This window comes from Dendrobates tinctorius, unplaced genomic scaffold (genome assembly GCF_039654945.1).
Source record: "Dendrobates tinctorius isolate UK_male_01 unplaced genomic scaffold, ASM3965494v1 ptg000120l, whole genome shotgun sequence".
In the NCBI taxonomy this organism is placed as follows: domain Eukaryota; kingdom Metazoa; phylum Chordata; class Amphibia; order Anura; family Dendrobatidae; genus Dendrobates; species Dendrobates tinctorius.
This window is the reverse complement of record NW_027361788.1, coordinates 38968262-38982400: the sequence shown is the minus strand read 5'-3', so window position 1 is coordinate 38982400 and position 14139 is coordinate 38968262. Positions and strand designations below refer to the sequence as shown.

The window sequence follows — 14139 nt, the reverse complement described above, 5'->3', positions numbered from 1 at the left end:
TGACTGCCTTCTGGACATCTGTCAAGTCAGCTTCCCCATGATTGTGGAGCTACTGAAACAGACTAAGGGACCTTTTTAAACACTTAGGAAGCCTTTGCAGGTATTTTCGGTAATTATTCAAATTTATTGAGATAATAACTTTTGGGTTTTCAAAGCCTGTAAGCCATAATCAGCAATATTAACAGAAATAAACACTTGAAATAGATCACTCTGTTTGTAATGACTTTATATAATATATGAGTTTCACTTTTTGTATTGAAGAACTGAAATAAATTAACTTTTTGATGATATTCTAATTTTGTGAGAAGCACCTGTATGTTAAAGGGGTTGTCCGACCTTAGGCTACAAGTCTGTTATGAGGATTCTTTGGTACCGGGAGCGGAAGTGTGATTTGCATACATGTGGTCACCTGCCAATTAGACATGCGGCAGCCTCGGTCAATGCAAGTGTACATATGCCATTTACAACTCCTCCCTCCTCACTCTCCTCACCCATAAAAAATAAGGATATTTTAAAGTAGTGTTTAAATTCATATATTTTAGAAAACATGTTAAAAATTAAAAGAATAGTGGATAACATGAAAATCTATTTATTTTATACCAAAAGCGCAAACTTATGATACAAACTTTGCAGTCATTGGAAACATAAGAAGTTCTTTTGTGTAAGACTTCTGAGACTGGGACTGCTAGGACAATCCCGCTAAGAGTCCAACAGTGGTCGGCCATCGTTTGTGCACCCCATTTCCTTGCTCTCTGGCATCAGTGGTTTTTCTGTCTTGGTGAAATATTTCACATTGCTCTTCCCTTAGGTCATGGTTCTCTCTATTATAAAGTAGAGTTTCTATCATTTTACAATCTAAAGTTCTGGTTTCCGCAACTAAAACGCACTAAAAACGTATGTAATCCACAAGTGAAATTTTGTCAAAGCCAAGTACCAATAAGAGTCAAAAACAAAACAGCTTTATTTAAAACATGAAATACCAAAAGGAGACAAGAAAGCAGCATTAAAGGCGGAATAAAAACGCGTAAAAAAAGTGCTAAAAAATGCAATGAAATAAAAACAAAAGTGACCTAATATAGGTGCAGAACATCTGCAACATCAAAAACTCATCATGGGAAGCTAGCCTTAAAGAGAGGACTAAAGTTTTATATGTTTAACCATATCTAAGAAACTAGAGCTGATGCGTTCTATCCAATGTGATTTGCTGTATCAGCCTCCCATATAACCCAAGGAACGGGCCTAAAAACCAAGACACCAAGAAAAAAAAGTTAAGATTTTTTTGTTGGGCTGTATTATAGATCCATCCTGAATTACTTCGTGGAGCTAGCTGTAACTAATCACTCCAATGCACATCGCTAGTGAAAATCACCTGTAATGTTTTTCCGCCCTCCTCATCTCATCTGACGTCTTTGTTTCCATTCCCTCAAGCAAATGTAATAAGGAATCAGGAAATAAAAGACTGACTGATGAAATACAAGTACCACATCAGTAAAGTCACAGGTTACATCAGGCTAACGCCTCAATATTGCAATGTCAGGGTAATGCACCGCCATCCGGTGGACACATGTGAAAATACCATGTCTATGTAGCACACTGGTAGCTTTTAGGTCATGTTCACACAGAGTCGTGGCATTTTAAAAACCTTGAAGCTTTTCAAGAACAGAGGCGTTTATCGTTCCCTGAAGCAGTTTTGGAAGAGATTTTTTTTTTTTCCTAGTTCGAAGCACATTATTCAGTATCGGCTTTAAAGAAGTGACATCACTCTTATTCACCAGGAACTATTCAAAACCTGTTCAGGATTAAAAAAAAAATCCTCTGCATAGGTGAACATGATTTTTTAGGCAGATTTCGCCTGAAAAAGTGCCGTAAAACTGACACAAAAAAAAAATCAATTTAGTGCACAGTGATGTAAAAATGACACTGATGTGCACTTGTTTAGCTCTTTATTGCTTCTTTTAACCACTTTAGAGTCCAGAGACCGTGAAGCAGTTAAAACAAGTAGTATGTTCTCTCTAACATTTTTGTATCCCTGATCACAGCACCATGGACATGAAATTACTTGTATTAAAAGAAAATATTTAGATTTGTATTAAAAGGTTACTTCAAATCTCAAGAGAGACAAAAGAATTTGGGAGTACAAACTTATGATAACCTTTGAAACACTCAGTGCAGGAATGAATGTGTCACATGGATTTATGTATTTCTATATCGACTAAGGAATGTGCTCCTCACTCAGACCTTGTGGGGGCATCACAACCCTGTACCAGACCTCAATTACAGGACAATAAACCTTTCACACTCCCTATCTATGAACTGTTCCAATATTTATGGCCACAACTGTTTCTTCCTCTCCCATAATGATAGTTCTGCTTAATTTCACTTGTCTTATCTATTGCATTATTCCTGTGTCCTGTTGTGTATAAATATGTGACTCTTCAGAGTTTGCTATTCTATGCCTGATGAAGAGACCAGAAGAGTCTCGAAAGCTTGCTATTTTTTACCTTTTAATGGCTGACTTAAAAGATGGTATCAATTACTGAGGACTCTCAAATTTTAATATTTTTCCTAGTAATTATCTAATTTTGATACTTCACACTCACACACAGTAGGGTCATTTTCCTAGAAGTTTGTCCAAAGTGAAGAACCCCTTTTTTAAAAATTAGTCAGGACAGCTATCTGCTGATTGCAACCGGTCCGGCTTCTCTGTTATCTATATCCGTCTGCAAAATGCACTGCAGATTTAGTGACGCACAAGATCCACAGGGAAAAATCTTCTGCACATCAGTCCTACCTGAATATACACACGTGGTCAAAATAGTTGGTACCCCTCGTTTAATGACAGAAATCCCACAATGGTGACAGAAATAACTTGAATCTGACAAAAGTAATAATAAATCAAAAATCTATGAAAATGAACAAATTAAAGTCAGACATTGCTTTTCAACCATGCTTCCACAGAATTTAAGAAAAAAAAATAAAACTCATGAAATAGGCCTGGACAGAAATGATACAACCCTTAGCTTAATAATTTGTGGCACAACCTTTTGAGGCAATCACTGCAATCAAATGATTCCTGCAACTGTCAGACTTCTGCACCTCTCGACAGGTATTTTGGTGCACCCCTCAAGAGTAAACTGCTCCAGTTGTCCATGTTTGAAGGTTTTCCAGACGACATGTTTCAGCTCTTTCCAAAGATGCTCAATAGGATGTAGGTCAGGACTCATAGAAGGCCACGTCAGAATAGTCCAATATTTTCCTCTTAGCCAAACTTGGGGTGTTTTCAGCTATGTGTCTTGGGTCATTATCCTGTTGCAAGACCCATGAACGGCTTTCATGGACCAAGCTTTCTGACACTGGGCAGCACATTTCTCTCTAGAATCCCTTGATAGTCTTGAGATCTCATTGTACACTGCTCAGATTCTAGACACCCTGTGCCAGATGCAGCAAAGCAGCCCAAGAACATAACAGAGCCTCCTCCATGTTTCACAGTAGGGACAGTGTTCTTTTTTTATATGCTTCATTTTTCCATCTGTGAATATAGAGCTGATGTGCCTTGCCAAAAAGTTCAATTTTTGTTTCATCTGTCCATAGGACATTCTCCCAGAAGCTTTGTGGCTTGTCAACATGTAGTTTGGCAAATTCCAGTGTGGCTTTTTTATGATTTTTCATCAACAATGGTGTCCTCCTTGGTTGGCTCCCATGAAGTCCACTTTGTCCCATACAATGACAGATGGTCCGATCTGACACTGATGTTCCTTGAGCTTGAAGTTAACCTTTAGGCTGGGGTCACACTTGCATATGCAATGCGAGAAATACATGCAGCCACACACTCCAGTCCTGAGTGCCTGGTATTGATGCAAGAAACTCACTCTTTTGTTACCATTCGTATTATCCATCTCTTTGATTTGTCATCAATTTTCCTCCTGTGGTCACGTCCAGGGAGGTTGGCTTCAGTCCCGCGGAGCTTAAATTTCTGAATAATTTGTGCAACTGTAGTCACAGGAACATCAAGCTGCTTGGAGATGGTCTTATAACTTTTACCTTTAACATGTTTGTCTATAATTTGCTTTCTAATCTCCTGAGACAACTCTTTCCTTCGCTTCCTCTGATACCTGTTGAGTGTGATACACACCATGTCACCAAACAGCACAGTGAGTATCTGTAGCCCTCTATACAGGCCCACTCACTGATTCCAAGATTGTAGACACCTGTGATGCTAATTAGTGGACACACCTTGATTTAACATGTCCCTTTTGTCACATTATTTTCAGGGGCACCATCATTTCTGTCCAGGCCTATTTCATGAATTTTATGTGGAAGCATGGTCGAAAAGCAATGTCTGACTTTCACTTGTTCATTTATTTATTATTACTTTTGTCAGATTCAAGTTATTTCTGTGACCATTGTGGGTTTTTCTGCCATTAAACGAGGGGTACCAACAATTTTGACCACGTGTTTATGCTTTTTTTTGTCATTAGAAATAGAAAAAAAATTTGCTTTACTTCTAGAAACAGCACCATTTTTGTTCTTGGACTGTCTGGTGCTGCAGTCCAGTCTGTCCATCTTTGGTCAAACTTTGCTCTCTAGAAAACTTTTACAAATATCATGTCATATTTCAGGAATGTAGTAGTAACATTCTCCAATATAGCCCCATCATAAGATTTACTACTTTACTACTTGTGGATTTTTGTGGCTGCTCTTTGCTGCCGCTGACCTTCCCATGTCCCCCTGTATTGCCTGCACACAGGTGTCTGCACTGCACAGCTGGGCTGAGACTAAACATCTTTCAGGGTGATTGACGGCTACTTCAGGCATTCCTCGACTTGCTGGGAACATCACGCCTCTGGCCTCTATACTGTCAGGGCTAATATGAATATAGGACAGAAAATGACTGTAGGTTTTTAGGCTGTCAGTATCCCAGGCATAGATTGGAAATGCCAGTTACACACAAATTATTCCCTGCTGATGGTACATTGCTATTGAGGCTAATTCTTCATTCGTGCCCTGACAGATGAAAATCCCAGAGGCAGAATTAGGGTTCACAGGCAACCTCTCTTTCCAACGTACATTCTTTCACAATATCAATTATATTTGTATTAAAACCATATATATGCATATGTGCACACAGGAATAAACTCTGCAACTACCTCCATAATTAAAGGTCATGGGTCCACCATGATAAATTTGATTTCGGTTAAAGGGGTTGTAGTTCAAAATACAACCCCTTCTTATAAGGAAACTAGTCTGGAAATTAGAAGTAGATGTGGTATTTTAATTACCATGATTAGCTGTGGTTGCCAGGCAAGTCATGGCCAGACAGACATTTTTTCCCGTAGTGGCTTCTGCTGGTGAACTGTAGTATAAGGGCTCATACTCACTTGCGAGAGACTCGCACGATTCTCGTGTGAGTCTCTCGCATGAAAACCTGGCACTACCGCCGGCACTGGAACCGGAGCGTGCAGCTGCATAGAAATACATGTAGCCATATACTCCAGTCCGAGTGCCGGCGGCAGTGCCAGGTTTTCATGCGAGAGACTCACACGAGAATCGTGCGAGTCTCTCGCAAGTGAGTATGAGCCCTTCCATGTAGGCCGCCTAAGGGTATGTGCACACAGAATTTTTTTGAGCTGGTCAAAAACTACGAGTTTTCTAGTGGTAACTACTTCAGGAACGCTCCTTCTTTGGGGTATGTGGACATGGCATCTTTTAGACGCTTGTGTACCTGCATCATTTATTATGCAGAAGACACTTCCTAAAAATACTGGCTATGTTTTTCTTGAAGCGTTTTCTTCATCGTCCATCTTTTGAGGAGGTTTAACCGCCTGTGTTTTATTTTTTTAAATCCATTTATAACATCAGCTTCCAAGCAGAAGCCACCAGAAGACTGGACCGGCCACTTCTTTAACCTTTAGCTCTCAAACCATAAAGTTACAGAAGATGGAACATATTCACTAAATCTTTCTTTTTTAATTTCATATCTTATAGAAAAACATATGTTGAAAAGCACCAGGAAAAATTGGTTATTCCTAGACAATGTTGTTTTGGAAAAAAAAAAAAAAAGCAGATTTGTAAAAGCTAAAAACTGAAATTAAAAATGTAGAAAAATTGCTGCAAAACATAGTGCATTAAACCAGCCTCAGGCTGCCCATACACATTAGACCACTATCTAATGATAACTCTCTATTACCCCAAGTTCAGTGCACTCAAGCATGTTGGAAGGTCCCCATCTATATAAATTGGTCAGGGGGTTTGAAGTCATAATCCAAGAAAATCGGTCTAATTATGCTAATCACACTCTGACCAGAGTGTGATCTTATTTTCTCGGATAAGGAGAATTAAAAAAAAAAAACCTTTCTCCATCTCATCCATTTCGTATGTCTGTGAAAATAGCAGCGCACTCGAATGTCATTCAAGTGCTGTCCAACATTTTCCACGGACCCATAGACATGAATGGATGAGTACCATCTGATTGTCGGATGGAAATCATGCATGCAGCAATTTTTTTTTCCTTAGACTGACTCGGTCCGAGGAAAAAATGGGACTTGTGCATAGCCACATAGAATAACACGGAGATGAGTGCTATCTGTCAAAACAACAGGTAACAGTTGTGCGATTTTTAAAGTCGTGTGCATGAGCCCTATGTATACGTCATCAGTACCATATCAGTGGGGTCCGGCAGCCGGTACCCCCACAATCAGTTTTTTGCAGCATACAGAGCTGGACGTGCACATCTTTGTACACTGTGAAGTCAGTTTGTATGTTCTCCCCGTGTTTGTGTGGGTTTCTTCCGGGGTCTCCGATTTTCTCCCACATTCTGATAGGGAATTTAGATTGTGAGCCCTTCGGGGACAGCAACGATAATGTCTTAAAAGTGCTGAAGAATTAATGGCGCTAAATAAATGAGTGAAATAAATAAAAAATAAGTGGCTATTCTAGGGGACTGTAGATCTGCTCCTATTGAAGTGAATGGAAGCTGAGCAATAGTACCACAGGACAGCCACTACACAAAGTACATAGCTGTGCTGCTTCAATTCAGACTGTGTTCTTTCAGACTGCAGCCCAACCTGCAAAAAGCTCATAATTGGAATTGCTAAGAATCAGACCCTCACTGATCTGATATTGATAACCTCGTGAAAATGAGCTGTGCAGCAAAAACTGGTAGCAGCCGTTCGATATTTACCTCCAGTCAATGTCGAAGATGCTAACAGCTGATCGGTGGGGGTAGCCTGATCTGATACTGATATTAATTACCTATCTTGGGGATAGGGTATCAGTATCTTGGGACCAGTTACCCTTTTAATATCTCAGCAGTGGACAACCTCTTAGGCCGGTTTCACACATCTGTGTTTTTCCGGTACCAGAAAAAACCAGTACAAGACATATCAGTTTGTGTGTATGTAATACTTGCAGAACACGTGTGGCAACCATATGCCACCCGTGTGCTGCATTAGTACCACACGTACCATTGCCTGAGAAGCAACTGTACAGTTAGCACTGTTAACTGGCGCCGGATGCTGAAGACGGCTCTCATCATTCTCCCCTTTTCTGCTGGCGATCAGCGCAAGCAGGGGAGAATGACGAGAGCTATATTCAATTGAGAACAATGAGAGTAGGCGCCGGCTGATGGGTGTTAGGGCTGGCAGAACGCACCAAATTATAAAATAGTAGTAGGTGTGTTCACAGCCCGGGGTCCACCGTGCAGAGGTGGTACACTGCTGCTAAATAATGGCGGAAGAATTAAGCGATGTGAAAACAGTCACACGTGGGTTACGTCACCCAATGTGAACAAGAGCGAACTCTGTTAATTCACAGAGCCGCGCGACTGCTGAACGTAGATGCCGAAGCCTGTTTAGCTCACAGAGCCCGGCCAAAAGAGCGCACAGTGTACGGCCACAGAACTCTACCCTAAAGACACGGGGTTAGAGCCCCTCTAGGCCCACTGAGCGCGCGGCGCCGCTGCCACGAACGCCGCTATAGACGCTGGCTATGGAGTGTGGAGCACGTGCACAGAGGCGTACCGAGTCACTGGTGAAGACGAATGCCTGACTCATCCTCTGACCTACCTACGCCTAAACATGGGCGCTAGCAGGCTAGGCTGCACAACACATGCGTACCAAGGGTAGGGGTTTCATAATGAGTCATTCACCAGAGACATTCATATGTGCATACATCACTCACTCCTCATAGTCTGAAAATACAGTCTATCCTAGTGCATGGTCGAGCGGCCATGCAAATCTTTTATAGCCGCGAGCGTCCGGGACCTTCCTGGCTTTTCGGATGGGACAATCCGAACACGAGCAGGACCTGAGCACGTGACCTTTGATCTCCAATGGGAGATCACTCCATGGGCATGCTCAGTGGCCTGACATGAGGACTTAGTCCCTGGAGAATCTCACTGCTGAGCAGCATGCATTGCCATAGCTGTGCAGGGGTGGCAGCAGCAAGCAAACCCACGGAGCTGGTCTGGGCAGAACGCCGGGACCGACGAGTTTGCTGAGCAACCTCTGCTGCTGGAGAGGAATGGGAGACCGCCGGAAGCAAGGCTCGGGATTCTCGCTGTGCAGCAACAGAAATCCGACGCCTAACATTGGGACTATTGCTCCCTTCACCTGCTGTTGCTAATAACACAGTGAGAGCAGGCACCAGCTGATGGGAGTATTCATCGCCCGCGCTATAAATAAAAAAAATCTTGCTGCGGGTTTCCCTATATTTTCTATAACCAGCCAGGCAAAACTCACAGCTGGGGGCTGCAACCTTCAGCTGTCAGCTTCTACAAGGCTGGTTATCTAGAATAGAGGGGCCCCCATGCTGTCTTTTTTTTAATTAAATAATTTAAAAGAACAGCATGGGGTCCCCCCATTTTTGAAAATCAGTCTTGCTAAAGCAGACAGCTGGAGGCCATGGATTTTGACCCTCCCCAGCTTAAAAATTGCAGCTTGCAGTCGCCCAAAAAAATCTATTAGATGTGCCAATTCTTGCACTTTGGCCGGCTCTTCTTCATATTTGTGGGGTTCTTGTCATTTTTGTATAGTCTGGTGACATCAAGCCCACGGCTTAGTAAAGGAGAGGCGCTTATAAAACATCTATCCATTACTAATCCTATAGTTGTATGGTAAATAAAGACACAGCCAGAATAAAGTCTTTCATTTGAAATAAAACAAAACACACTTTTCCTTTTTGTATTTAAAAATAACAAACACAGTTATACTCACCTAACGGCAATTCCAATGAATCCCTCGTCTCCTGTAATAAAACAAAACAACAATATCCCTCACTTGTCAGTCATTCTGTCCCACACTGTAAGCCATGTCTGGGGCATAAATAGTTTTCAACCTGGACGGTGCCAAGATGCGACCGTCCAGGCTGAGAACCATTAAGGAATGAGCTGCTGGGAGCGCATCATCATTAACTAGCGGTGATGTCATCGAGGTTACTGCAGGCACGGAGGCTGCATTCCCAGCCCAGATGAACTGCTGTGACCTCAGCACTGTGGGAAAAAGTAACTGAGTTCACTGCAGATCAAAGATAAAAGCTTTAGCAAGGCTGTTGTCAAAAATGGGGGGGACCCCACGCCATTTTTTAAAATTATTTATTTAAAAAATTTAAAAAAACAGTGTAGGTACCCCTCTGTTCTTGATAACTAGCCTTTCTAACGCTGACAGCTGAGGGTTGCTGTCCCTAGCTGTCAGTTTTGCCTGGCTGGATATCAAAAATACAGGGGAACCAACGCTGGATTATTTATTTATTTATAGCACAGGTGGCGGGTGATGAATACTCCCATCAGCCAGCGCCTGCTCTCATTGTGTTTTTAGCAGCAGCAGGTGTAGGCTGATGGGAGTAATAGTCCCATCAGCAGTTGCCCACTGTCCTTGTTATCAGTTGAATATAACAGACAGGTCAGCATATTTTTCCCACAGACACAAAGTCCGTGGAAACACACTGTCATGTGCACAGAACCAGTCGCACTCAAGTGTGGATTAATCTTGCAAAAAATCCTGAAGATTTTGTGAAATTTTTGGATTTTTATTTTATTTCAAATGCATCAAATAGTGTAACACCGCAGACAAAAGAAGTATCCAAAATGTGGGTATAATATCGTAATCCAGGATATGAGTATACTATGGTTACGTTTCGACCTACTAGGAGGCCTTTCTCAAACCATACTCAAGTAGTGTCAAGAAAAAGATTAATTAGAGCATTTTCAGAAGTCCCAAACAGGGGCTGATGGCATGGGAGCAGCCTGGACCTGCGGTGTTGCAGGTCCAGGCTGCTCCCATGCCATCAGCCCCTGTTTGGGACTTCTGAAAATGCTCTAATTAATCTTTTTCTTGACACTACTTGAGTATGGTTTGAGAAAGGCCTCCTAGTAGGTCGAAACGTAACCATAGTATACTCATATCCTGGATTACGATATTATACCCACATTTTGGATACTTCTTTTGTCTGCGGTGTTACACTATTTGATGCATTTGAAATAAAATAAAAATCCAAAAATTTCACAAAATCTTCAGGATTTTTTGCAAGATTAATCCACACTTGAGTGCGACTGTTTATCTACTGACTACTGTTTGTGGACCCTCCACGTACAGTCAGCACCTATCTCCTCCACAGCAAGAGTGCGCGTCTTTCTTCTTTTGCTTGATGTGCACAGAACCATTCACTTGAATGTGTCTACGTGTGTAAAGGGCCTGTCACACTAAGCGATATCGCTAGCAATATCGCTATAACTTGTGACGTTATAGCGATATTGCTAGCGATATCGCTATGTCTGATACTTACCTCCGACCGCTCCCCCGCTGGTTATCGCTGATCGCGCGAGAACGTCCAGGTCTATTTCTCGTCGTCAGTTTCCTGCGGCGCTTCCTGTGGAGAGATGAGCGACGAGCGTGGAGCCGGGCGGGAGGACGTCAGGATCGCCTCGTCTGGCAGGTAAGTAGCGACCCCCGACCCCTGTGATGTCGCTGGTGAGATCTGCCTGTTTGGCAGCTCACTAGCGACCACTTAGCGATGCACCAGCGATCCTGACCGCGTCATATCGCTGGTCGGGATCGCTGGTACATCGCTAAGTGTGACAGTACCCTAAATGTCTCCGGTACGTGTGACAACTGTCACCACACATATTGGAGACACAGATGTGTAAAAGAGGCCTTAATGTGTCTAGCCTCCTTTATTCATATAAATATTACAAAGAATTACTTGTATGATTCTGATAAATGATTACATTTGTAATTTTTCCGTGATGTTCAGTATTTGCTATAGTATTGAACTTTATCATGGGTAGTATTACTATTTGTGATATACAATATTGTGATTTTACCCCCCTGTTTCTTTACAAATGACTCATGTTTGTCTCTTTCTCCTTTCAGAAGAGGTGAACGTCCTGGAACACCTCACCCTACACTCGGCGGAGCTCGTGAACATCTCTCTCAGCTCTGAACACTCCTGTCTCTCATTAGATATAGGACAGTACTCTTCTCTCAGTATCTCCACCAGGGCCGCATTTGGAGACAGGTAAATGCCATCGATATTATCCATAGATTGCTTCAGTATATTGAACATTTGGTCCACTTATTTAATGGCAACATGAACCTACAGTAGGTATAGAGCAGTTTTGTCCTTGTACTTATTGAATGTCTTTAGTTTTGCAGATGAGCTGGCTGTACTGATCAAGTTACGTTCAACCCTTCAGGAGGACAGCGGTCTCGTCACTATATTAAGCCTCCTCGGTCAGGTGCTATTTCAGATCCGCATTAATCGCAATGCTCTTATATTTATCTCCAGCCGACGTGGACATTATGAGTGAGTGCCCTCATCTCCATGTTATAGATAATTTGTCAAAATAATTCATGTCAAAGGGATAACCCACTGAAAAGACATCTACAGTGCTGTAGAAGGAAACAAATCCTTGAAATGTCTTTGAGGGAAAAATGGATCTGGTCTTTGTTTCATTGCTTCTGATCAATAATTTACGGGACGAATGAGGGTAATCAGATGTAAAACAACAGCATGGATCTTCAACCTATGGCTCTCCTGATGGTGCAAAACTATAACTCCCATTATGGAAAGCCACAGCTCTAAGATCACTATACTAGAGCCTCATTTTCTGCTTGTGTGGCTTTCGAATTTCCTCTGTGGTATCTAAATATCTTTCCCTTCATATTGTATGAAACTCAATAGATTCCCGTTCTCTTCTCTGACTGATGGAAACTGGCATCGGGTGGCTCTTGCTATCTCCTCCAAAGGTGTGGTGCTCTATGTGGACTGCAAACTTGTGGAGAAGCTCCCCTGGACTAACTTTTTTGGGCTAGGGATCAAAACTGATGGAATATTAATACTGGGAGGACTTATTGAGACATACGACGTGCCTTTTAAGGTAAGAATAATTAAAATAATAAGTTTTGACATCCCCCCACATCAGGCTGTCCTCAAAGCTATGCAAAGGTCTGGTTATATTGAAGCCACTGCTTAGCAAACAGTAGGCCCAAATAATGACTCGCTAAAGGGGTTTTCCGTTCTTAGGCTACAAATTTGCAGTCAATGTATATGACGTTTGAATCCTCACATCGTGCACAAGGCATGCTGTGAGGATTCTCTGGTGTTAGGAGAAGCCAATCTTGTGCAATGTGCATGCTTCAGGCCACATTCAACTATACGTGTCCAGCCTTGCTTCAATAAGTATTTAGCTAGTGTGTGACCGCATGTGTGCAAATCACATACTTGGAGTATGCGCCTGCAGCTCCCTACCCCAGAGAATCCTGACAGGATGCACTGTGCATGCAATGTGAGGATTCACAAGTCTGCAGTCACATACTGCAGACTTGTAGACTAAATTTGGGCAACCCCTTTAAGTATTATAATAGAATTCCTTAAAATGAAAAACATTGAGAAGCTTCAATTTTGGCTAGAGTTCCCATAGTTGACTAAGATATTTAAATTGTAATTATGTTCTCTGGTAAATTTATTTTGGCTACATATTAAATTGGATTTTCTAAACCAGATCACCCCTTTAATTGATTGGTCCTTGTCCAGCTAATATCTCATCGTTTATCTTTTGAAAGGTTTCGTATACTCCTTTAAAACTTCCCATTCTATGATTTTCTCATGAAAAGAAATCCCCCAACTGCACCCAAGATGCTTTTCTCACTTCAACATAAACTTGTATCTCTAATGGAAAAAATCTGGTCACTTCCAGCATATGTAGTGATTACTGCATCCATGACACCAAAACAGCTCCATAACACAAGGAAAAATACCAAGGGTCTTACATTCGAGTTAGTGTCTCCTGACAAGTCAGAAAAAAAAGTCTATTATATTTTAATGTTCCTTGTGATGAGAGAGGGGATGGCAGGGTGTGATATTGTGGTGTACTGGGTGACAATACAGGGGAACATTGCTCAAATACCTAATCATTGTTCAGTCTCCAGTTGGTCTTGTCATGTCTTGTGAGGGCAATGCTAAAAGTTACACACATTCTTAGAAACAACACAACACCAGTAGACGACATCCTCACACATTACGACTTCCCATTAAATAGTTATATTTACATTCCCCACAATTTTGCAGAGTGCAAACATGTCTGAGGAATGCTGCGGACTGCCGCTTTATACAAAATGTATATACTCATATACTCCTAAATGTATCCATCTATAAAAATGGCTCATTGATAGAAATGTTACACGTCTTCACGAATACACATGGCAACAGATCCAACCTTTGCCTTAAAGAGAATCTGTCAGCATGGACAGAAAGCTGCTAACCAGTGGTGGGGGGCATGGTTATACAGAACAGTTGACTAGGAAGCACGTGACAACTAGTCCTGTGCTGATAAAAACTGATTTGATTGAGACATCAACACGCAGCCTAGGATCTCTCTATCGGCTGCAGCTACACTGGATCTCGAACTGGTGAGCTCCGGGACTGGAGTAAGCAATGCAGATAAAAAAATCCTAGGCTGGATGAGCGCTGCCAATGAGCGCTGCCAATGCCATAATTCTCCCTCTGTACAAATCACTCGTCAGACCACACTTGGAGTATTGTGTGCAATTTTGGACGCCGGTGCTCAAGAAAGACATTACTGAACTTGAAAGGGTTCAAAGGCGGGCTACTAAAAAGATAAATGGAGTTGGTTCACTACAATAC

The 14139-nt window shown here is 41.9% G+C and overlaps 1 protein-coding gene across 4 annotated transcripts in view; it reads left to right on the top strand.

Annotated features, from left to right (window-relative positions):
* The window catches only part of LOC141046640 (uncharacterized), a 445193-nt gene that overhangs the window by 244073 nt on the left and 186981 nt on the right, over positions 1–14139 (top strand). For all 4 annotated transcript variants that reach the window (XM_073541183.1, XM_073541182.1, XM_073541184.1 and 1 more), the window contains exons 2-4: positions 11367–11511; positions 11641–11799; positions 12178–12373. In XM_073541183.1, coding sequence (XP_073397284.1) covers positions 11367–11511; positions 11641–11799; positions 12178–12373 — 500 coding nt within the window. The remainder of the gene's footprint in view (positions 1–11366; positions 11512–11640; positions 11800–12177; positions 12374–14139) is intronic.